Source organism: Lissotriton vulgaris, chromosome 1_1 (assembly GCF_964263255.1).
Source record: "Lissotriton vulgaris chromosome 1_1, aLisVul1.2, whole genome shotgun sequence".
Lineage (NCBI taxonomy): Eukaryota > Metazoa > Chordata > Amphibia > Caudata > Salamandridae > Lissotriton > Lissotriton vulgaris.
In genome coordinates, this window is record NC_141685.1 from 1109524390 (window position 1) to 1109550733 (window position 26344).

General features: G+C 47.3%; 1 protein-coding gene across 4 annotated transcripts in view; it reads left to right on the plus strand.

Moving 5' to 3' along the window:
• The window catches only part of DENND1C (DENN domain containing 1C), a 237776-nt gene extending 211647 nt beyond the window's left edge, over positions 1-26129 (plus strand). For all 4 annotated transcript variants that reach the window (XM_086963582.1, XM_086963585.1, XM_086963591.1 and 1 more), the window contains one exon: positions 24061-26129. In XM_086963582.1, the coding sequence (XP_086819708.1) occupies positions 24061-24870 (810 nt within the window). In that variant the 3' untranslated portion in view covers positions 24871-26129. The remainder of the gene's footprint in view (positions 1-24060) is intronic.
• Positions 26130-26344: the final 215 nt, after the last annotated feature.

A 26344-nucleotide genomic window follows, 5' to 3' on the forward strand; every position in this document is an offset into this window, starting at 1 on the left:
TTTGGCAATGGCAAGGATACACGGTTCGATGTAGCCACTGTAGCCCTTGACTTCTGGTCGTTGCACTGCTCCCCCTGCCCATCTGCATGAGACTGGGACTCTGTTCCTAGTCACCTAAGCCTCCTGTTCGGTCATGCTGTCGGAGGACCACTCACCCAGCAAGATTGTCATGACAGCTGCCATATAGCCTTTCCTGATAAACCTAATTTGTTTTCTTAGTGGTTATTGGTTCTTCCTTTGGTACTTTTATATGGCACATTTTATTTTACCCTTGTCTTTTGGGTTGCGGTTTTCCTCACCGTACTGCTTTTCCCGCCATTTTCCCCAATCCTGCTGTTCTCCCCCTCCCACTGATTTACTACTCCCCGCCTCCCTGACAGCTCCTCCCACCTCTCAGCACTACTTATGGAGGCCGCTGTGCAGCGGGCGAGCCAAGAGTGTAACAGGGATTCTGTGCAAACACAGAACTGTGCACAGAGACTTAGGACATCAGTGAATTAGGGCATGCCAAAACTCACCTTAGTACCCAAAATCCCCAACCAGACTAGCAATCAGTGTCACATTAGCTCTTCGTCCTACAGCAAAGAAACCAATGATTAGACAACCTAGAACATGCGACTTAGGACCGTCTCAGGAATGGTGTGAAGTGAGAATACTCTTTTGTTATACACTCATACCAGTCCACAACAGGAGTAAAATAGAGACACAGTAAGGTTAAAATGTTTATTTTAACAACGTGTTCTCAAGCGCAGTATTTTAATCAACATCAGCTTACATATTGATAATAATAATATGGACAGCATGGTTACAATTCCATAAAATACAAAAGGAGGAATCATGTTACAATGATAGTGCAAACAGGTGATAAAAACGCCCTTTTATAACACCCTCCCTAATTAGGAACTATGTATTACAAAACTATAGAAGGTCTCTTGAGCTTTCTTAGGGGGACCCCATTTACCTGTCCGCTCAGTAAGTGTAAATTACATCAGGACCGGTAAGTCTCTCTGCATGCCGGGAATCTTCCAAGTGTGTGCATTTCTGGCAAGTGTGCTATGATAAAGGCGCCAGAATCCTACTCGACTTGCAGCTGCCAAATTGTTGTGTCTAGAATGTGTTACACGGACAAGCCAATAAACAGGCTCGCGTTATGATAACCTTGACGGCTTAGCACTCACTGTACAGACTGGGAATACGATGTAGGTCTAGAGATGTCGAAAAACAACCCTTTTCCCATGTGTAGACCTTCATCCAAGCTAATTCAGCAAAAACAGCTAAGCAGTGTTGTGCGCAAAAGTAGCAAAAGGGAAAAATGGTGTTTAAAATTCGAATGAGCCATGCTAGCTTAACACACAAGCAAAAGAGGCCCATAAACCATACGACAAGGGCAAGCCCATTACACCATCCATGCCTGGAATGAGCCCAGCGCCAGGTCCCCTGGTCGTCCCACCATCCACTGCTACACCACCAAGGAGCTCCTGGCCCTGGACCCTGCAACAATTGCTGCTTCAAGTCCTGTTAGCAATCATCCAAAGGACCCTTCACCTGCCGCTTCTCCTGCTATACAGGGCCACCTGCCCACACTGGATCCCACGCGCATCCACTCAGAAGATTACGAACAACTGCTCCAATGCATTCTGCTCAATGCCCTCTCCATCTGCAAACATGCCCGGAATTTTGGGACACCATCACCATCCTCTCCACTGATGTTGCCTTCATCACAAAAACGTGACTCGACCCTTCTTTGAATCCTGATGGCTAGAAGGTGATACAGCAAGACCATACTAACAAACACAGCAGGGCATCACACTCATCTCCAAAGAAACCATCTGATGCACCGTCACCAACGACGACCCAACGCCTATCATGGAACACTCAACTTCCATCTACAGACCGAAGCTAAGACCACGATAAGAGACACTCTCACCTACAGACCAACAGGACCCCAACCAGCTTTCTGCAATGCCATCTCCACCCTCATCACCTCCCTAGTCATCAACACCCACCATTACATCCTACTTGGCGATCTCAATTTCCATACCAACGACCCCCAACTCCTTCACCCTTCTGGAGAACCTGAACAACATTGGCCTCACCCAAGTGGTCATCAAACCCATGCACAAAGCCAGACACACGTTTAACCCCAGAATCAAATTCACCAACGTCACAGAACTCATCTGGACCGACCACACAATTGTTCATTTCACCATCTCCGACACCCAGCATACCATCGCCAAGCCCCACAGCTCCTCCCACCGCAGCTAGGGCAATGTAACTGAGAATCTGTGGACGCAATCGCTCAGCACCACACCACCCAAAATGTCAGCAGCCCTTAACCAGGCCATTCAGAACTCCTACGCCTGGATCTCTAAATGCACGGACAGTCACCCTGATGAAACCAGCAAAAGCTAACAAAACCTCAAAGCAAGCCAGCCGGTACACTGCAGAACTCAGAACCACAAAGCACAACTGCTACTGATTCGAGAAGCGATGGCGCATCACTAAGAACCCCTCCGATAGAGCCTCTCAGAAAGCAGCCCTAAGCAACTACTACCTGTGCATCAAGGAAGCAAAGAGAGCAGCTATCACTGCCCGCATGAATACTGTGGCCAACCACATGAAGGAGCTCTTCAAAATAGTCAAGGAATTCTCCAACACCACAACCACAGAGATTATCATTTACCCATCCCAAGAACTCTGCGACACCCTCTTGGACTCCGTCCACAGCAAGGCTGCCACCATCTACAACAACTCCGACCCCCAATCCACCACTCTCAGCCTCAACAATGTCAACCAACCAGTGAACACTAGTCGAACGATCACCACCTGATCTCAGCTTACCACTCAGACCACCACAACTGCATTCATCCATCCACTCAGTGGCACCCACCAACCCCTGTTATCACCACCTCTTCAATCTCAGAACCAACCCAATCGGCACAGTTCTCAACAGCATCCTCAACACCTCCATCTCCACTGCAACCACTCCTAAAGAAACACTCTGACGACGCCATTGACTTCAAAAAGTACCAACCAATCTTCCCGCTACTCTACCCAGCAAAAGTACTTGAGAAAGTAATCAACCAACAGCTCACCAAATACCTGGAAAATACCCACCTACTTGATGCCTCACAATAGAGATTCGATGCCAACCACAGCACTGCGACATGTTGATTGCTGCCACAGATAGCATCAGAACTCTCCTTGACTGCAGACAAACTGTAGCCCTGATCCACCTCCACCTCTCCGCTGCATTTGACACCATCTCCCACCTCACCCTCATCAACAGACTTTACAACATCTGCATACAGCAAAATGCCCTCAAGTGGAATGCTTCTTTCCTTACAGGATGAACACAGAGCATCAAACTGCCTCCCTTCACCTCTGCACCCAAGTACATCATATGTGGAGTAACCAAAGGATCATCTCTCAGCCCCACCCTGTTCAACATCTACATGACCCCCCCCCCAGCAGACGTCGTCAGATCCCATGAACTCAATATAATCTCCTACGTAGACCTCTCTTAACTAATCCTCTCACACACCAAAGACCCCTCCAATGCCAGAACAAACTTCTGCAAATCCCATGAGCAACGTAGCCAAATGGATGAGAGACAACTGCCTCAAACTCAATTCTGAAAAAACAAAAAGCACTGATCTTCAGAAAGAACACCTCCATATGGAACCACAGCTGGTAGCCAGAAAAATTCCACAACAACAGACCATGCACGCAATCTTGCCATCATCCTCGACAGCCAACTGACCATGAAACGACAAGACAATCTAGTTGCCTCCTCCTGCTTCCATACCCTTTGCATGGTCCACAGAATCTTCAGATGGATCCCAATCAACACCAGAAAGACCATCACCCAGCCCTTGTCACCAGCTGCTTAGACTACGGCAACACTCTACGCCGGAATTTCCACCCAGCTCCTCCGAAGACTCCAGACCATACAGAACACTGCAGCCAGATTAACCCTGGACCACCCCAAATGGACCCACAGCATCCCCCACCTCAGATGCCTCCACTGGCTCCCCATTCAGAAGAGATGCCAGTTCAAAATCCTCATGGATGCCTACAAAGCCCTACACAATCAAGGATCATCTTATGACAACCATCGACTAAACTTCCATCTGTCCGCAAGACACCTGAACTCTGCCTCACTCACCCTTGCACACACACCCCTACACCCACCGCAGTGGGGGCCACTCCTTCTCCAACATCACCACCAAGACCCGGAATGACCTGCTTCTTCACCTCCAAACAGCACCCACCCTGGTGGCCTTCAGAACGAAACTCAAGACCTGCCTTTTCAATGGAAACATGGCACCTTCAGCACCAAGAAACCCCTAGGGGTGACAGCGCTGCGCTATGCAAATGCTGATTGATTGATGTGCGTCTTGTTTCTTACTTCCTGCAGTAATAGTGATATGAAGCCAAATTCTTTACTGATAGTACTGATAATTACAATTCATTACCCCCCAACCCTAATAATACAGTGCAATGCAAGCCATGCTTCGTCACCACAAGACAGTGTTAGCATGGTTCAAAAAGAGATTTAAACTCTTATTTACCACAAACAGTGGCAATGATGCAATGTAAAGGCTGTTTTTACCCCACGGAGTGAAAGGCTATCCGTTAGGATCGGCTCACTCGTGATTTCTAGTTATGCCTACCTCCACTCTATTATCCCCCCTGCCTTCCCCTCTAACCATCATTAAACTACTCCAGAGGCACTACTTTATCGTGCACTAATTTTCACCTGCAGGTTTAAGCAAACATGTCTTACAGAAAAAAGTCTGGCCAAAGGGCATTTTTTCTTGGACCAGTTTCCTGTCACTATTGCACATTACTTTGGTACCCGAATTCTGCCCTTGTATACAAAAACAGTCACAATAGTTACAAGCAAACCACTCTTCGCTTAATGTTCATGAACCAAAGAAAAGGTGCAGTTCCACCCTCCTCCCACCACACACACACACAGAACTCTGCAATATGGCCATTTAGTATAGTGCTTCAATGCTCCCACCTTGATCACATCATGGCCAATCTCAAAGGGGCCAAGTGCTTCTTGAAACAGAAACTGAACGTAGAATACCATCGCTCCCTCTACAGGAAGGGTGTAGGTGCCTCACCACCTTTTCCACACATTTTGATATGCATTAGTGCAAGCATCTAAGCTTTGGGGTTATATCTGCAACACAAGTCTTCCAGAACACTATGTAGTCGAGCTGCCAGTTTTACTGAACATCAGCAATAGCATCTAAGTATGTGGCAAATACGCTTAACAGAGAGAAAAAGGCAATTCTGGAAAGCGAGCTCCCTTTCCACTTAAGAGAAATGAAAGATTTAGAAGCTTAACTTTATATTGTTCAGCTAGAACTCTCTCTGGCCAAACGTGGGCATCAAGAGAGCTGCTACTTCAAGAACTTTAACAAAAGTAAGCAGCCTTCTGGTCTGGTAACTTACTGTGGAAGTTTAACTCCAAGTCTAGCAACACTCACTGAACCCCAACCAGGCTCAGACAGAGTGGATATGGACAGGTCAACAAGATCTCAGACAAAAAAAGAACACCCTCTTAGTTACCACCACAATGGTCTACTTTGACCAAAGACAAATAACAGAGATGGAGTTTGACGCATAGGCTATAAGTTACGCTAATGCATTTACTACCTGCAGCTTGTCCCCTCAGGTACCTGGTTACTATGAAAGGAAACAAAATCCCAGATTAAGAGTGAATTCGTGATGATACTGTGGGCTACAAATACACTTTCGTTTACTTGTAACGACAATCTGTCAACGTGGCCGTGGCCCACAAACTACTGATGCCACTATTCCAAGGCTCAGCACTCTACGCCTTCCTAGACCAGGAAACTGGATCCTGCATCCGAATAAGTATCAATTGACACTTCTGACAGCAGATGTGGTCTGTATCCCCCATGCCTTCCTACCCTTGATAAGGTAAGGACACAAAGGTACTTGAGAAGAACAGTCAGAGGTGACCATCCCAAAGCTATCACGATCAGGGGGTGGCTCCTCCCTTTGTTCGGAAGAGCATCGCCCCACAAACAAAAACCCCAGGCCAGAGCTGAAAAATAAAATGGCAATAAAGTTTATTTATTTCCACTTTATTTTTCAGCAACCGACCCATCCCGAAGTGAGCATCAGGACGGGGCGGGGCATTGGCTGCTGAGTGCCAACAGGAAGCTTTGTGCTCTCAAGCTTAAAATGTGCATGTCTCCTTGGCCAGCCGTCTTGCTATGGCCAGCCAGGTATGCACATTTTAAACCTCTCTAACCCAGCTGTCTTAAGACGGCTGGGATAGAGAAAGCAAAGACCTCCAGTGCTCTTGTGAGTGGATAGAGGCCACTCTCACCAATCCTGGTGCTGCTCTCATGCTGCATGAGAGTCACACCAGGTTTGGCGTGGGAGTCAGGAGCCTGTGAGGAGAGAAGGATCGAGAAGGACCTTGTGCTGCTAGAAGAGGTAAGTGCCTCTTATTTTTAGGTCTCAGCCTGACGTAAGTAGCGCATGTGATGCGCTCGTCATACGGGGCTTCTTGGAATCGATACGATTCCAGAAGCTGTGTCCCAGCTCCGCCTTCAGTTTTCCTTTGTGAACATTGTTTGGCGTCACAAATTATGCCAAAGGCAGTGCAATGATTGCACCGAAGGCATGTCAATCGCTGCTTGTTTCCACCCTGTCTCCTTTTAGCCACGCCCAGCGGGATGGGATCTCTTACCGATGTCAATTACACAGTAGGTTTATTATTAGCTTGCAGCACTTTTTTGATACGCTGGTTTATTCTCCGACATGTCAGTGGAGTACAATGAAGCAGCTCAGTGTCACCTAATTTGACACACACCATGTTAGTTTTAGTTAGATTACTACATCTGCCTCATATGTCATTCTGTCGTTCGCCGAGTCCCGGGGATGTGATTTTTAATGACACTTGACTCCTTTTTCTGCCTTTTTATTAGATTGTCTTGTTTTGTTTCACTGGAGTCTCTCGCTGCCATGAGTAATGCCCCGAACGAGCCCGTAGCAGTCTGCTCAGTAATGCTCTTAATGCACGTCTTTCTAAAAGGATGGTGGCGTGTGTGACTTTTAAAAGGTTGCTCCTGAATAACTGAAGCCCTGCGAGCCCACTCTGTTATACTGTGCTTGCCTGGTTGGTGTAAGGAAAGTTCAGCAGAGTGAACGGCTTGACTGTTGTCAAGGGTTCGAAGTTTAACAATTGATCATCAGCCAAGAAGTTGGGTTTTATTTAGTAAAGGATGCTTATCACGACTTTGACTCTTATCGCATATAAAAAACACACACGCAAAAACAGAGCCCTGCACCCGAGGGCAAAATCGTACCTCCCAAAGTGTTGTAAATAGTGGCTAATTTTAAAAGCAGCACCAAGCGCAGAAGTGTGGCACAGGCTCTGTCCCACAGACGAAAAGTACGTGGAGGGATTCTCTAACATATGCTAATGCACTATAATAATGCACACAAAGACTGGCACATAGAAACAGGCAATGTCCGGCACGCTCATTCAATCCATGTACAGGCACGTGCTTTTGCATGAATGCGTAAACTCTTACATACACACATAATCTGTCATTCATTTGAGAGAGGTGAACAATTTTTCACCAATCCACTTCTACTCTTTGACTGCTATGCATCTCTGTGGTGATGGGGTGGACCACAGTATAGAGCTTTCATGACATAACGACAAAGAAACTCTGCTGGGCCCAGGCAAGAAGCTGTAGGGCTTCGGTGGACAAGCCGCCTATTTCACCGGGCATTTCCCTGGTGGACTGGAGTCCTTGGAGGCTGAAAATGAAAGCCCAGGCAGCTCCTGGTGCCTCTGTCACTTTTCCCAGCTACCTGAGATTAATTGCGGCATGCACTGGAAGATTTCAGTAGAGAGAGAAAGAGAGGAAGGGTAGAAAAAGTTCGAGAGAAAGCTATCAGAGTGGCAGTGGAGGGGCAGAATACACGGATGAAAAGGGAAAGATAGTAGGAGGACACAAAGAGAGCGTGGCTGATTTGAGCATTTTTGTCAAAACTGCTTTTGTGTCCTCTATCCAGTCCTGGCTAGGGCCCACCAGAACCCATACAAGTACAAGGTATCGTCATTAAGCTCAAAGCACAGTCACAAGCAAACATTCAGTGAAACAAGCATTGGCATAGCCAATGGGTCTCGTTTTTGGGACTTTATAAGTGTTCAGCCATGCAGAACATTATCCTGTGCCAGCAATCTGAGTAAGCCCCAAGCTAATAACTTTAAAGCTTTTATGCACTTTTAAGCCCTCAAAAGATCCCACAACTCCTGTTTATTCTGTGTCACTTAAATGCAAATGAATGCCACAGACCCACAAAAAACCTAATGGCAAGAGGCCTCAACAACGAACAGAGGAATTCCAATTTCTATTAACCAGTGGAAGAATTTGGCAGACCACAACTAGCAACTAGCAACCGCTGCGGTTTTTGACTGCTGACGCTGCCACTTTTGACCGAGGGAAGCATCACTCCTCGCCGGCCGAGCAATAAGACCTTTTGCCGAAATTCTCAAGCTTCAAAACGTGAGAACAACAACTCGAATCCACAGACAAACGCATATCGTTGTTCATACAATTAGAAGAACTGCTCTTCTCCCTAAAGTATTGTCGCCCAGAATGGTTGATTTTTAACTGCCTGCGCTACCGTTTTTCTAGCCTCACAAGATAGCCTACAACAATTTGGCTACAAAGGGTCTCCAACCTAATGCTTTTTAAAAACCTTTGTCCTGAAGATGGTCTTATGAATTTATAAGAAAGACCGAAACGTCGACAACACTGTCTCAATTTTGCTGTTGTTTCATTCAGTACCATTGACTTTCATGTTATTTTTGTCTGAAGTCAAAGTTATTATTTATCAGCAGTTTAAACTTGTTTTAGATATACCATGTGAATGAACAACACTGCTTTAGTATATCTCACTCGCATTTTTATGTACCCTTGATTATGCACAAGAGATAAATTCTCTCTTTGATAATAAAATACAAAGAAATACTTTTGATAACAATAACCTGGTTTTTGCATTATTACTGCTTCATTTCATATAATGTTAGTGTGGTAACATTATTGATTTATAGTGACAATTGAGCTCTCCAGTTACAACCAAAGAATAGTGTGAGCACACAATTAAATTGAGTTTTACACTTACTGGTCCCTAACCATAGTAATAAAATCCCTTGCTGGCCCAATCTATTACCTGCTCTAGGGCAGCACTCAGTGAAAGGCAGACTGGCTGTTTGAACCTGCCGGTCCACCTTTCACAGTACAGGAAGCAACTCTGCCTGCGTTTGAAAGGGTTTTGCACCAGGCAGAAGACAGGTCTGGTTATACAAAAGGACACCAAGGGTTGAGGTAAAACAAATTGCACCTGCTTTCACCTGTGGCTTGTAATTCAAATTGATGGTGCTTGTGATTCCAAGGCACACAACCCCGTTTGTTCCGTCAAGGGCAAAGCCCAAAATTGTAGTATATAATAAGAAATCAGCACCCATCCAGAAAGTATTGTCTTTACAGTCTCAAATGTCCACAGAACATATAGAAATGCACAATCTTGTAAAAAAGGGATCCAAATTCTTGCAGAGTTTCTTGTTCAAGTTCTTTATTATAGTATTTCAGCACAAGAAAAATCCAAGAACACAAATGGATTTACTTCTTAGCCAGCCAACGCGTTTCGTCTCTTACAATGAGACTTCTTCAGGGCTAAGGATAAAACATACCATAATTAGACACCATACACCATTTACATATATAATTGAATTAAGGATAAAAAATCTACAAAAAACACCTAAAATTGTGTTGTCTCCATTTGATTTACCCAAGTTGGCCAATGAATTAAATTCAAAAGAAATTTTATGCAGAAAAAGAGGGAGGATTAATTGAACAAATAGAACAGAAGGAAGCACTGTTCTTTAAGAGAACCCTACTTATTCCACTATGGTGCTCACAAATGTTTTATCCTTAGCCCTGAAGAAGTCTCATTGTAAGAGACGAAACGCGTTGGCTGGCTAAGAAGTAAATCCTTTTGTGTTCTTGGATTTTTCTTGTGCTGAAATACTATAATAAAGAACTTGAACAAGAAACTCTGCAAGAATTTGGATCCCTTTTTTACAAGATTGTGCATTTCTATATGTTCTGTGGACATTTGAGACTATAAAGACAATACTTTCTGGATGGGGGCTGATTTCTTATTATATAATAGAAGACAGGTCTGGCATAGGGAGCAAGATTATCCAGCACCCTTTAGAGGCCAGGATGCCTAGAGAGGAGACTCTTGGTGGCTAGACCTTGCCATCAGGAGCAAAATGGCATCTCCCTGCAGCTAATCGGCCCTACAGGGCTCAGATTCATCCCAAAACCCATGGGAGGACTGGGCTCAGAATGAAGCATATGATGTTTTGCCAGCCTATTCTGAAAATACCCGAGAGAGGACCACGCCCCTAGGGGTCAGCGCAACAAGTTTAATTTATCTTGATGGACAGGGGGCATGTGTAAGACCCAGTGCCCGAGACAACGTTCGGCTCCAGGGCCAGACACAAGGATTTGTGCTCTGGGGACCCCATTCCCCCAGGATACGTTGCATGCTCCCTTGCCCATGATTGTGGGCGGCAGCATGCACAGGTCTCTTCTCTTCCTGACTCTGCTACCCATGGGCAGTTAACTGTACCAACCCCACCTACTATGCAGAACAAAGATGGGCCAACTGCTGAGTGCGGGTAGCCGGCTGGGGCCACAGCACCCCTCCCCCAGCAGGCACCAATGAGCTCCAACCCCCACGACCCAGATGCCCGCTGCGCATAGGCACTGGGAAAAAACTTGAATGAAAGGGCCACTGTGCAAGGATGCAAAAAAAAAAGAAAGCTGCTGATTAAGTATTCACCTGTTCTGACATGGATCGCCCCATAATCCCCTGCGTTGTGAATAGGATTTACATATTGATCTCTGTGGCCTCAAATAGGGGCAGCCGCAAAATCAATAATTCTAACTCATGTTTGAGTGGCTGCAGACGGGCAGCACCCCCTCCCCTGACTGACAAGTTTTGCATAGAAATGCTCTATTCAAAAGCAATGTTTACCATTATAATGAATACATTAGGTACTGCGCACTTTGATTTGATTGGTGGTGCAATGTTAAATTAGAACATGCGGCTGCTTTTACTAATGAGGTGACACCATTACAAAGCCAGTAGGCCTGTCTTCTTAATAAAGGAGCCCTCCCTATATTGTGATGTTGTGTCTGGTATTGCTGTTATAGTGTTCAGGACCCACTAGGGGAGTAATGCAATATAAGGGTGTTACTAAAGACATGTACATCTACCCGATGTACATATTTGTAATTTCTTGCATAGTATTTTGTAGTGGGTGTGTGCATGATGAATGTACTTTTCCTTTCTAAAATAAAAGGCACTGACTGGATAATAATTTACTGAGTGTTGTTGTGCACCAGTGAATTGGGGTTACTAGCCCTCATCAACTCTTCCGATTAGGTCTTTGGCTGCATTGCTACCCTGAGAGACTCAAGTGCTAAAGTGGGGTACTTGATTCCCAGTAAAAAAGAAATTGCTTACGTATTACTTGTGAAGGAAGCATACCCTGCATAAATAATATACCGATTTCTTACATTCATTTTTTGATAGAAGTTATAGACTATTTTACATGCTTTAAGATACGAACAGCTATTACTTTTTTAGATGCAGAAAAGATGTTTAACCTCTTTTGTACAATATATCTCAGGAAATGGGCTTTCCCTCCCAGATTGCTTTTCTATATCAGGGTGATATCATGTCTTTAATATTACATACAATATTAGACCAATTAGATACTGAGTGACACGGGGTACCAGGCATAGCTTCCCTCTGTCACCTATTTTATTCGCAATTTTGTTGAACTGTTGGCAGTTGCAGTAAAAGCAACATACTCTGTTAAGCCAGCCGGGACAGGGTCCCTGAAGCTTTATGTACATGAAATTATGCTATTAATACACAGTAAGAAAGAATGTAGAAAAAAACAACTTCGAGGTAATCACTGCTTTTGTTCATGTAGGAATGTAGAAGGTAGATAAGGCTAAAACAGAAAAAAACGTCTTTTTAACTCCACGCCACAAGATCGTCCGCACCTTTTAGGCCTTAACTCTAAAAAAGAGGCAAATAAATATCAATGTATTTGAGTTTCTAAAAATTAGTATCACTTGTATAAATTAAACTATGATTCGCTGTTCCAAAATAACATGAAACCGATTAGAAAGATGGAGTAATCTTCCTGCATTGATCACTGGCAGAGTTTTGATTATCAAAATTAATATCATCCCTTAATTAAGTTTCATTTCTCTATGCATTTTTGTATTTTATAGGCGATTTGCTCTTTAAATCATTAAGACAATAATTAGTAGATTTATTTGGATCAAAGGCCAACCTAGATAAGTTTGAGAAAAACTACAGCTTCAAAGAGAGGGAGGATTTGCCCTTCCACATTTTGGGAATTATTATCTGGCTGCTTATTTAATTGTTCACTCCCCACCTTTATCATTTTTCCAATATTAAAGATTTTGTTAACTTTTTTTTAGATTTAATAAAAGGAGATCAATATTCCTATGCACCTTTGAAAAATGGAAGATCCGAAATCCCAAATTAGTATGCGATTGGATTTTAGACTCATATAATATAAGACAATTATGTCGCTGTTTACAGATACCCATTATACATGAAGGGTCAGCTTAAATCAACATTTCTACAGAATTATCTTGTAGAGAGATAAAATGATGGAAAACAGTAGGCATAGGCAAAGTAGGGGATTGGTTTATTAATGGCAGAGCTATATCTTGGCAATCTATAAATAAAAGAGTACCTTTAAAGAGGAGTGGTTTTAATTCTCCTACTGTCAAAATATGTAGTAAACTACAAATAAAAGAAATTGAAAAATCTAAAGATATAGGAACATTCCTTCTAGCTTGTGACCAGCAATTGGGCCTGGTATTTGGGAAACAAAACAAATCTTTATGACGCTGCTTGTGCAAATATTTAGAAAGTGGCAGGATAAAACTTTAGTAGCAATAAAATCTACAATGTGGAGAGAGGCATGTGAGAAGATTTAAATATTTTACGGAGCAAATTATAGAGGAATGCAACTATAAACACCACACTGTGGCTATTCTGTTATGCTCTGACCTAGTTGAATAATTGAAATCAAAATTTAGTGGACCACTGCCCTAAGAGTGTGAAGAAAAAGGAAACTGCGCACGTGATATGGTTTTATGCTCTGCTAAAAGGTTTTTGGAATCAAATTCTGATGTTTAAAATGAGTGGTTTAAAAAGTCAGGTTAGACCAAATGACATTTCTACATTATTAAGTTGCTCTAGCCACCTGTGAATTACATCAAAAGCAGCTAGACTGTTGTGGTTCCTAGCAATAGTTAGAGCAAAATCAATAATAGATACAAGCAATATAAAGATCCTCTCGATTGAGGTAAAGTTTATAGTAGGGAAAAAATACATGCATAGCGGATTGGTTCTCTGAATAAAATTACAAATATTTGGGTGAGGTCTGAGAAATGTATACACATAAATTAATTGCTGTTTTTATATTTCTATCAGTGTTTTCTTCTTGATGTCTATTGTTATGAACATTTTGATGTGTTTGACAGATGAAATTTGTACTTGATTACATCGATCAGAAACCTAATTATTACAAGTAAAAAAAATAAAAAGGCCAGTACCATCGCCCCCTTCAAAGGCAGGTTTATGTGGCAGACCTTGGCATCAAGCATTCCCAGTTGTCTGCAGGCTGACTGTGAAGCCAAAAGGCACATATGCATGCTCTCAAACACACCACCTGTACAAGCAGTTTCTTTGGGAGTATCAACTTACTTCCTACACCTTGTCCAATCACTACCTTGCTGCAACGTTGATGTTTGTGTGATCCCATGTCATGCATGATGAACAACTACTCTGTCATAACCTTTAGAACTAAAGGACAGTAAATAAAAAGATGGATTGTACAGATGGCACAGTGCCCACCACTTCAGTATCCAGGTTGTGGACTTCATAGCCCTTACAGATCTTTCAGAAGAAATGCAAGGGTGCTTGAGCCTCAACCATCGGATGGGATATGGAAATGCCCATTGTGACAGCAAGAGAAACGGACACCCAGTTCACTCAAAAGTTACCATCATTCAAGAGGTTTTATGGAGACTTGACTTCACCCTGTCCATGGCCAGACCTAATATTAAACGGCAGATGAATGTTTCCAACAAATACTTCGCTGGCACTGGAGAATTATGAGGTCTAAGACCTGCATGCATTGGTCATGAAAACAAGTCACCAAAACAATAAAAAGTCTAAATATCAAACGGAAGAGGGGGGCGTGGCCAAGATGGCGGCGAGGTAGGACACGTCTATCGGAGCTCCTTCTCGCCGTCGACTGAATTTAGCTTCTTCCAGCTACTGCGGGAGTCCTGCATCCAGTTCACCGCCCGGTACTTCCCGTTGCCACCCTCGCTCTGCATCCGGTGCCGGCTGGCCGGGGTATACCCCAGCGTCTGCGGCCAGTGAGGAGTGCGGCCTAACTGAAGTCCACCACATTGTGGCACCAGCCTTGCTTGAGGGGCGGCCCCTGCTAGGGGTTGCCGAGGCAGGCTCCCGGCATAGAGGCCTGTGCCGCGCAACCCGGAGGCCACGCGGGTCGCCCACCGCCACCCCTGTAGTCAATGCCCGCTTGCCCAGGAATCTTCAGGGAGCGACTGCTTGGGGCGGCACGACCTCACCAGCGTGGAAAGCGAAGGGCATCCGAGAGCCTGTGGAGTGGGGGGCTGGGCCGCTGCAGACGGCGTAGATGGAGGTGAGCTCCCCTCCCCCCTTTTGTCGGCCTGCGGATTGCGGCTGTTATTGACGTTTGAATATCCAGAGGGTCAGAGTCGGTGGATCCCCTGATGGACTAGCAGCCTAGGGAGGATCGAGGAGGTAGTGGGCCACCCGAGAAGCTGTGCAGCACCAGTGCTCTTGCACCCACACACAGCGGAGAGTAGGGAGCACACGCAAATGGACAGAGCTTAAAGGGAGGCCTGGGAGCAGATATTATGCCGGTGAGGCACGGGGCCCACATCTACCCTTCCCCGCAGCGTACCTCCAGCCTCCTTTTTGTATTGCGATATAAAAGGGGATAATGAACGGGCGGGCGTTCGAGCAAATCAAACACTCACCCCCAGTCAACTGATCTGGGTTTAATCAATCACCATCCCCTTTTGTAATCCTTTTTGTATTGGGCAGCCGGCGTTTTCTCCAGTGGATTTGGGAGTGATAGAGTCGACGCGGACTGTGGTGGTGGTGCCTGCTGGCGATGGTGGTTGTGGGGCCGGCGGGAGCTGTAGCCAAGGTCCATAGCTCCTCATTGTGTCCATCTTTTCCATCAGGGCTCGGGATCCAACAAGCATTGCTGCCCTGACACTCCGGGAGGTGCACCACGTGAATTGAGGGAGTGAAGCCGTGATCCGGCCCGGCCTTCCTGTGGTGCGTGGGCTCGCCATCGGAGGGGCCCAGCGACGAGGTCCCCTGCCCAGCGCCTACCCTCAGCGAGCTGACCTGTGCCCTAGACTGACTGAGCGAGCCGCCTAGCGGCGGGCCTTCTCCAGGGGTGGGGAGCGGCGGACGTCTGTGGGTCACATTGGCCGGGGATGCCCGAGTGTGACTCTGGAGTGACAAGGAAGCCTGCATCAATCGGCGGCGAGCCCCACTTGCACCCGGACGTGGGCCTTTGTGGTGGTGGCTGTTCCTTGTGGGTGGTGGCTGTTCCTTGTGGGGGCAACAGGAAGACAACTGTGTACCCAAGGCCATATACTTGAACCAAGGAGACCCCCACAGAGGCACCTGGGAGCGGTGGTGGATCCCCGGTAGGGGACGCAGGAGACCCTCCTGGATTAGGACGTTCAAACAGGGATCATCTGACCCCACACAGCTGAAGAGAGGGACCAACTACCCTCGTGGAGCATGGGGAGCTCCCAGAGGTGACCACACTTTGTAGCACACATGAGTATGTCCTCATCCAGAACGCGTAAGCAGAAAGGCCTGACGGACATCTTTGGAAGAGCTCCCTCTGTACACAGCCTGGTAACTGCTGCACCTAAGATGGCGTCCCAGCAACAATCCTCTGGAGCAAGTGACGAACCCATTACCAGGGCCTTCCTGGAGTCCCTCTTTAACACCCTTCGGGCTGACATCCAGACTGTGAAAACGGACCAGACCACCGAAATAAAGGAGATCTGCAAAGATGTTGATGAGGTGGGAGAAAGAGTGGCCACGCTGGAACACAAAAGTGACAGTACAGCGACCGAGATAGCCATGTTGCAACAAGAAACCCTCCGCCTCCTTGGACCAACATTTGGACACCCAAGTGCACCTCGAAGATTTGGAAAACAGATCGCGATGGCACAACATCAGAGTCTGAGTAGTCAAGACCACATATGACACTAAGGATCTCTTCGCTTTCACTGCGGTCCTATTCCGATATATATCCTGGCGGTCCCCGACAGCACGGAAATTGTTCTCAACAGAGCGCACCGAGTGGGCCCTCCGCGTGCGCCCAATGCACCCCCGGCGGATATCTTAGTATGCCTTCAAGACTGTAAGACTAAAGAAGCCATCCTTTCGAAGGCAAGATCTCTTCATCCTATTTCCTACAATTGGCACACCCCGCTCCTTTACCAAGATCTAGCCTTGATCACCCTGCAACGCCGTCGCCAGTTCCGCCCTGTGACGGAGCACCTCAGACAGCAGGGTATTCCGTATTCATGGGCATCCATTCCACCTCATATTCCGCTTCAATGGTAAACTCCACCAGATGCGCTCACTTATCGACTCTTGCCGCCTTCTGGGCCTAACAGTCCCTAGTGGGGATGACGATGACCAGAGCACCAACTCGGGGCCCCAGACCACACCCTCAGGATGGCAGCGCCAGGGTTGACGCCAACAAATTCTGAAGCCGAACAAAGCGGACATAGCAAAGAGCCAGCAAGATGCCCTAGCTTCTGCAACCGAAGCCCTAGACGGGGCGAGCCAGACAGCTGACTGACTGACGGCTGCTGTGTACACCCGGACATGGTTCCCTGATGAGAGGTGGATGGCGGAGGGAGGAAGATCCCTTCATTTGGTCACACCGTGGGCGCCGCTAGAACAACCTCCTGGTTTATTTGGGAACTTACTCTTTTTCCTTGTTTCCCCTCCCTTTGTTGCATTTGTGATTTTATTTGGGAATGTGCCCTTTTAAGGGGATTGGTTTTGGTTGCGGGTTCCCTTGTCCACCTCTTTTTGTTACCTGTTCGCTCCCCTTCAGCTTAGGCGCTGGTTGATTATCTTGTCGACACTCATTCGTCCCCCTCAGCAGCAATGTACCTTGCACTTTAGTCCACTCGCACCCTCCTGATGCCACAAGACCCAATTAAAATCCTTACGCTTAATGTAAGGGGATTGAATAACCCTATTAAGCGCAGAGCGATCCTTAACTATCTTGAACAATCCAAGGCAGACATATGCCTATTACAGGAGACACACCTTCTCTCTAAAGACCACTTTAGGTTGAAATCCCGGGCTTTTCCCATACAGCTGTTCAACACTACAATGTCCAAGTCAGCCGGGGTGGCCATACTGGTTTCCTGTTCCTTTCTGGGTAGGGTCCTCCAGAAGGAGGAGGAAATTAAGGGGCGCCTACTCACATATCGGTTCTCCTTGGGAGGGGTGACGTTTGTAGTGGGTTCTATATATGCGTTTAATGAGGGGCAAGTCAAATTTCTTCTCCAAGCCCTTCAAGACACCGCTGCTACGGCGGATCGCCACTTATTGCTAGGGGGAGACCTCAACATTGTTTATGACAATGACCTAGACCATTCCTGCCAAAGAACGCATCAAGCAAGGTCGCTCACTTCCCCGGGGCGGGCCTGCCTTCAGGATCTGGGGCTACTTGATCTTTGGCGCCATTTTCACCCGCGCACTCGTAGCTACACGTTCTACTCTGGAGCACACAAAACGTATGCACGGCTGGACTACTTTCTCTTCTCCTCCCCATTTTGGGCCCATGCGCAAAGCTCCGACATCCTGACAGCTTCCCTTTCTGACCATTCCCCCGTCCTGGACTCCCTTCCTCTTGCCGGCTTCGAAGCGACCCCTTAGACACTGGCGCTTGCGTGATACGCTGCTACACCGCACCTCTGTGAAAGAGCAGGTCCAGAAAGCGATCTCAGGTTTTATTGCCCTAAACGCTAATCCTGATACCTCGTTAGCCACACATGCAGTCACTCCTACTACACGGGGGAACAGATGCGGCCGTCTATTGGCCAACAAACTGCGAGAAACCAGGCAGAGACAGGGGTCCATGCAATCCTCACTCTGAAGGGTGGGTTGGTTTCTGATGACGTGGCAATAGCCGAAAGATTCCGGGATTTTTATGCTAATCTATACACCGGGGACCCCCTAGATATCCAAGTCAGCGCAGACTATATAGCTCAAGCCTGCATGCCCACACTGACGCGAGCTCAAGCTGATCACCTTGACAGGCCGATACAAACGGAGGAGGTCGTCTCCGCAATTTCCCGCCTTAAGCTGGGCAAGTCTCTAGGCCCGGATAGCTACACAGCAGCCTTTTATAAGGTGTTTTGCAGCTAGCTGGACCCTGTTTTGACGGCTTTGTTTAACACCTTTGAACAGACGGGAGCCATCCCAGGGGAGATGCTAGAGGCAGCGATTGTGGTTATCCCCAAACTAGGAAAGGATAGAACGGTCTGCAGTGCCTATAGGCCTATCTCCCTTTTAAACATCTACATCAAACTATACACCAGCATCATAGCAACCCGCCTGGCTCCATTTATGGCCAAACTAATCGAGCCAGACCAGGCAGGATTTATCCTGCAGAGGCAGACCAGCGACAATACTAAGCGCATCCTACACTTGACTGAACGGGAGTCTTGCACACAGGGGGAATATATGCTCCTGGCCATAGATGCTGAGAAGGCCTTTGATAGCGTACTCTGGGCCTATTTAGAGATGGTCCTGCTAGTGGCAGGCTTTGGTGAGAAGCTACGGACCCGAATTTTAAATTGCTATCGTTCCCCATGGACGGCAATCCGAGTTAATGGTCATACATCCTCTTGGTTCCCTATCGGGAGAGGCACTAGGCAGGGGTGCCCTTTGTCGCCCCTCCTTTTTGCACTCTACATTGAGTCCTTGGCCCTTAGACTCTGACAGCCCCCCCTCATAACTGGGATCAAATTTAGGGCAGATGTTCATACCGTTAGCCTCTATGCAGACGATATGCTCCTCTCTCTCTCCAACCCGGTCACGGCTATGCGCACCCTGTTTGTTAAACTAGGCTGCTTTGCTCAAGGGTCAGGGTTTAAGATCAATATGGACAAATCCATAGCCCTTAATATCTCCCTCTCCCCGCACACTCTCGCCCACCTGCAAGATGAACACTCGTGGTATGGGCCTCGACCGTGGTTCCCTACCTGGGAATCCATCTGGCTCCGACTATACTGGCTAGCGCGGATATCAACTACTCCAATCTTTGCGCACATATTCGTACGGCACTCAATAGATGGAAACACTGCACAATGTCCTGGCTAGGATGGATTGCGGCTGTCAAGATGACATTTCTCCCTCAAATCTTGTACCTCTTTCAGACCCTCCACCTTCGGCCCCCTCGAGACTGGATTCAACAAACACAGGCAGACTTGTCGCGCTTTATATGGCATGGGCGTAAGCCGCTTTTCCGACATCAAATTGCAGCTCTGCAACCCGAGAAAGGGGGGGTGGGAGTCCCCGACATTCAGCTTTATTTCCACGCTGCCCAACTTAGATACTTGGTAGATTGACACCACCTGGAATCAGAAAAGCACTGGCTGTTCCAGGACCAGGCCGTAGCAGGCAGGCCATTACAAGGGGTGCCCTTTCTCAACTCCTTCGACGCTCATGACGAGCTCAGCTCGTCATGATGTACACCTCCATACACTCATGACGAGCTGAGCTCGTCATGAACAATAGAAGAACCAAAATGTCAGCACAGGAGGAAAATAGCACTAGCATCGATGGTGTTAATAGGACCCACAGACCTCCAAACTTATATGCCTCATATATCACAAGCACAATCATGGAATCCTGGGACCATACGAACGTCTCCAACCAGCTGACCACCTTCCCGTCACCCCTTACACCGCTATTTGATAATCCTGAGTTTCATCCCGGGACAGTTGCTTCTGCCTTTGGGGCATGGAGCTTCTCTCCCTGCAGATCACTGGGTCATCTCTTTGTCATGGATGGCATCATCCCTTCTCACAGCTCAGGGTGGATTAGGGCCTCTCGGAGCTGGTGTGGTTACCATATTTGCAAGTCCGGTACTGGGCACTGCATCCAACGGTTAGGCAACAGGCACAGCGTCTATTGGCACCATACAAAAAATGGCTAGTAACGCCCACCTCCGATAAGAAAATTGTCTCTGACATCTACAAAATGCTGCTGGACACTACCACACATACATACAATGCGGGTCGCTCCAGGTGGGAAAGGGACCTGGGGAGAACGCTGAGCCATAAAGAATGGGGGGGCATTACTACAGGGCGAGGCACTCAGCATACCATATGGGGCTCACAGAGACCCTGATCAAGGTTGCCTCTTATTGGTACTACACACCTGAGCGTATCCACCACTTTGACCAGCGCCGGAGTGACCGGTGCTGGAGGGAGTGCGGGAGGCAGGAACATTGGAACACATCCTCTGGAGCTGTCAAGTTATACAACCATACTGGACCCAAGTCCGCTACGAAGTAGACCTACACCTAGACACACAGCTCCCGAGTTTTCCCTCATACATTCTCCTGGGCCTGCCCAATCCACTGACATATCCTCTTAACTCGCGGAAGGGCCGATTGATTGCTATTGCTTTAGGATCAGCAATACAAAACATCCTGATTCATTGGCGCTCTACCCAGCCCCCGCCATTTTAACGCTAGCTGGCAGGGGGACTGAATTCCCTGAGTTGTGGCAACCTTTCCTCACTTTGCTGGTGTCTGAATTCCGAGAACTAACATGTCCTTGATACCTACGACTCCTTCACCTTCCAGATACACAGATTCCAGACACCCCCCTTAAGTGGACATGTAAACCCAGACGATAAGCACTATCCTTTTCCCCTTTCTTTTCCCCCTTTTCCTTTGATGGTTTATGGTGGACGAGGGGGGGGGGGGGGTGGATTGGGATGGGATGGGGGGTTTTCTGAATGTTCTTGTTTCTAATTCCGTTTGAGGGCCCGTATCATGCTTATTACCTTTGGTAACGATACTTATTGCGACCCAGTAGTCTCATATGCACTGACTTTACTAAGCCAAGAGCCTTGTCTTTTCTACCTGTATGTTTTTTTAATCAATAAAAAAGATTTAAACCTAAATATCAAACGGAAAACCATCTGCCAAGATACATGCGGCAGAGAGATTCGCTATTTTTTCAGTGTTTCTCTCGTTCCTTTTTTTCTTATTTGGAAAGCATGCTGTGTATGCAGCAGTCCCTTAAAGAGATTCTAATCTACACAAGCACACTATTGTGGCATCGAACTTGGAGTCATGGTCTGAACAAAAAGAAAACCCTGCACTCAAGCAGTCATTCCAAAGTGACCATCCATGTCTGTCTGACCAGTCTTAGCACTGCCCCAGCACCCCTCCTAAGGATGGGAGGAGCCGGGAGCCGAGCGGACATGGATCGCCTCGGCTCCCGGGTCACGAGCTGCACGAACCCGGCTCTGGGCTGATCTGGCCCTTCTTCGGATCCCCCCTTGTTACTCACATGTGGAGGAGCAATTGGGGCATTTGCTGGGCTGCGGCAGTCGCTCCTGGCTTGGCGGACGGGTCCGGTCTCCCGAGGAAAAGGAGGAGAGGTGCGGCGGCGCTCAAAATGGCGGACGGCATCTCGCCGTGGACTCCGCCGTCTGCGGCCGCCGCTGGGAGGTAGGATTGCGACCTGCGCTCCCCCGGCGTGCCCAGTCTCGCACCAATTGTCGCAGCAGCCGACAGGTCCTGGCTCCGTCTAGCCCCAACTCGGCGGTGTCCCCCAGCGAGGGAATCCTCCCAGCGCCTGCCTGACTTCAAGATGGCGGCCGGCGGCGACCCTCGGATGGCGATCGCCGCTTCTTCTGGCTCGCCCCAACTTCCCCCAGCCTCTTGCCTCTCCTGCGGCCCTCTTCCTGGCTGTCGGGCCTGCCACCCGTCCCGCTGTTGCTTTGGGGGCCTCTGCCACTTCCGTTTTGCCCCGTGGTCCTGCAGCAGGAGCTGGATCTCCTGGATCGCTCACCCCTCCCCCCCTGCAGCATGGCACCAATGGCTCCGGTGTTGAATGGGCTGCTCGTGTCTCCCGGAGGCCACACATCTTCCAGGGCGGTTGTATCCACGCACGGCCCACCAGCTGCCGTGGCAGCGCCTCACGGACAACGCGTGATCGCACCTGCACCTTCGCCACCTTGCGCTCTCTCACGCCCACCGAGCCGGATGGCTGCAGGCTCTCCAGGATGGCGACGTGCCTGCGGCTGGCCTCCGGCGTCATCCCTCACCTGGGCTCCCACCTTCTCTGCTGGACTTCTTGACTTTTGCTCTGTTCTGACCGACACTTTGCTGCTGTTCTCGGACAGTTTCTCTGGGCTCTTGCCCCCTACCATGCTCCTGGCCTCAGCCCTTCTCACTGTGGATGACCCTCAAATGTTTCCTCCCTGTTGTGCTTCCCCTTCTCTCCATGCCCTTGCATCCCTCCCACCCTCCCTTTGTGCTGTGGCTGCATCCACACTTATGGAACTCTGCTTTGTCTTGTGTAGTGACTCTAGTTAATGGTATCTGCTTTAGACCTAGCACCATATACCATGCCTATGTGACTCTTGGAGTTTATCCAGTCATATCCCCTCCCTATGTGTGTAGAGATGACTCTAATCATTAGTATATGCAGTAGACCTTTGACCGATTGCAATAATGTTAAGCTTTGGTATTCGCTGAAGTCCTTACACCATATTCCACCCCTATGCGTCTTCTAGAGTTTGGCCAGTCATATCCCTTCCTATGTGTACGTAATTGACCCTTATCACTAGTGTTTGCATGACCTCAAACAAATTAGTTGTAAAGGGGCAGCTGAAATTCCAGGAGCCTAGTCCCGACAGCTCGACGACTTCGGAGGGCTGGAAGAGGTCCCCCGCTACTCGGCGGAGGAGGGCACTGGACATCGAAGGCTGTCCTATGTAAAGCGCTTTGATAACCTAATCGGTTCAAGATCCTGAAATGTGCAACGTAACTGATTCTATGTAAACTGCTGTGATAACTTGTAACGGAACTGGTGCTATGTAAAGCGCTCTGATAACCTAATCGGTTCAAGTTCGCGCTATAGATAACTCTAAAAATAAAATAAAATAAGTAGACAGAGCTTCAAGATACTCTCCAATCCTCCACACCCAAATTCCTTTCTGGATCATGTTTACACATTTGTCTTTTGGTCTTGTTCTTTTTAAAAATCTAAACCTGGTGTACAAAGCCGTGGCGCTTTATGAATAGAGTGGGCAGTAACAAATCTACCTGCTTGGCCGCAGCGGTTGATCTTTCTGCCCTCTACACTGGCTCAACAACAAAAAAAGCACACAAAAAACAGCCAGACTACAGCTTACCACAGTCATCATTTGCAACAGTTTTTCTTCCTAAATTAATTTTCTCCTGCACCGGATCCAGATTAAATTAGCTTAAATTAGCTTTCGGTTAGCTCCAGCACCAGGAGTTAAACTGGAGAGAATCATAAATCCAGTATTTTTGAAGTACCGACAAGACATTGTCTTGAATGCAAAGTGAAGGGGCCCTGTATTGCTAGAAAAGTTTTGCTGGTGCACCGTGGTGGGTGAGTGTGAAGGAATGATCCAGTTCCTTAGACCTTGAAGTTGGAGGGATAGGATGTACATATTTGTGTGTCCCCGTTGACTCCTTATCCCTCATCCTGCATATAACCAACATTTAATTAATTCTCTTTTCAGATTAAATCTATGAACCCTCCCAGTGATGACAGCCTGAACCTCACCAGCAGGAGAGACTCTGAGCCCTTTGGAAGCGGTCACTGGTACCCGGATGGAGAGCCCTTACTAGACCATCCCTTGCCTTCATCTGATGAGCTTTCCATTTCTGAAGAACCAGAAGATGTGTGCATTCAGGAGGGACAAGATGTCGCCTCACACAGTCTTGTGGTGCCACTGGTTGCCACTGTTCCTGAATGGAAGTGCCACAGTTCAAAGGGCAGTGGAATGTGGGACCGTGGCATTAGCGAGCAAGACGAGCTTGATGTCCGGGCAGATGAAAGCATTGACACACCCTCCTGTCAAATGATGGCACAAGGATTGAGCACGGGCATCACAAAGCCACAAATAGAAGAGGGAAAAGGCTGTACAGAAAGAGATGATCAATCAGAGGGGTGTGAGCAAAACCCAAGGAGCCCCAAAAAGAAACGTCAGCCTGAAGGAATTCAAGAGACACGTGAAAAGGCCGATGTTTCCAGTGTCCTATCCAGTGTGGCTCATTTCCAAACCAGGGCCCGGCAAAAGGCTTACAGCTGGGCCGGAGACAGAGACACTGCACATCTTGAGAGCCTCAGGCCGCACAGCAGACTTGAGGTATGTGAAGAGTGCCCAGCGAGGCTAGGGGTAGAGGAGATGGAGTCCGACCGCACATCTCACTACACGCCTGGAGATGCTGGTGGGTCACTAAGCCCCTCCTGGAAAAAGAAAGCGTTCAAAGTCAATTCTCCAGGCCTGACCAAGGTGTCTGAACTCAAAAAGATCTTTGAGGTCTAAAAGTCTGAACAGTCATCTAAAGCTCATTCAGCAACACCAAATCATGAACGGTGGCAATTGGCACATTGTCACATGGACAGGTGCAACAAGTTGAAAGCCCTGGGAAGCAGACCTGTCAAGCTATATATCCCTCCAAACAACACTATGGGATTGTGAGTACTGTTCCAAAGCGCTAGACCTGTAGCGCCCAGAGCTCTTCAGGCCCCCCCCTTTACATACTCCCAAAGTGTTGAACACTCTGGATCCCATGCCTATATGCCACTAACCAGGAGAGCTCTTTGCCAACACAACACCACGGAACAAGTAGCAGCATGTACAGGTCTAGTCCTGAGTGGCAAACCGGTTCCATGAAAACTCTCTAGACATCCCGTTAAGGTATTTATCAACATAGTTGTATGTTTCTACATACCTCCAAGTGCCCTGTCTATAGCCACCCCATCACAGGACCCTGAATGGGATAATCGTGGGCAGTTGTATATGCCCATGTCTCCAGGGTGCCACCTTTCCATGATCCTACTAAGAGGTCATTTGTAACATGACCAAAGTTACTGTTTAACCATACACCTTCAAAAGCCCCTCTCTACAGAAAAGGACTATATTTATCATGATGCGGTGGCCAGACCTGAATAACAATACTATCAGGGAATCCTCACTGCCAACACCACACAATGGGATCTATAATAAAATGCATGGTGGGTTATGCCTGTGTACCTACATCCCTTTCTTTACGAGGTCCCCTATAAAGACAATCTCCATCTCAATCTCTCTCTCACTTACTTACTGGCCCCCTCTCCTATCGTGAGGCCATTTGTTTAATTGGATCACCCGAGCCTAGTCATATGATGCCCTATCCCTCTAACATAAATATCCGGGTAACAGACCGCCAGAAACCTGCTTGAAACTACTTGACAGTAGTCCAAATTTTGCCACAGTTGTGTCTTGTTTTAAGGTCTTGGCGGATATAGAAGGTTGCATGGCTTTTTCTTTTTTTTATTAAGTTGGAATCTTGATTGTAAACAGCATACAACAAACTTATTTAAAGGCATGTTTTCTTATTTAGTTCCATCTATTTGGCTTTCCACGAGTGGTATTTTGGAGAAATTTTTTAAAGGTTCTCAAAGCTTTTGAGAGAGAGTTCTTGACCAAGATGAGACACTGGAAAAGGGGCATCAAACCAAGACGACATAGCTTCACAGTATTGCCATTTTGCCTCAATGCTCCAATACTATTACCTGAATAAATCCGATTCTGCAACCAAACTGGCTGAACTCTACCTCAACTTTCCTTTTATTTCAGAATCTAGTAACACCTGCATAAACAAAGCCATTTTTAGATTGAACATCAACATACAGTTGCATAACCGGATAACTTTATAAGCAGCTCTGATTTATTGGAAAACTGAATTGAAAAATATCTTCCTTACAAGGGGACGTTCCGTTAGTCATGCAATACATAAGAATCATGTCTTTCCTGT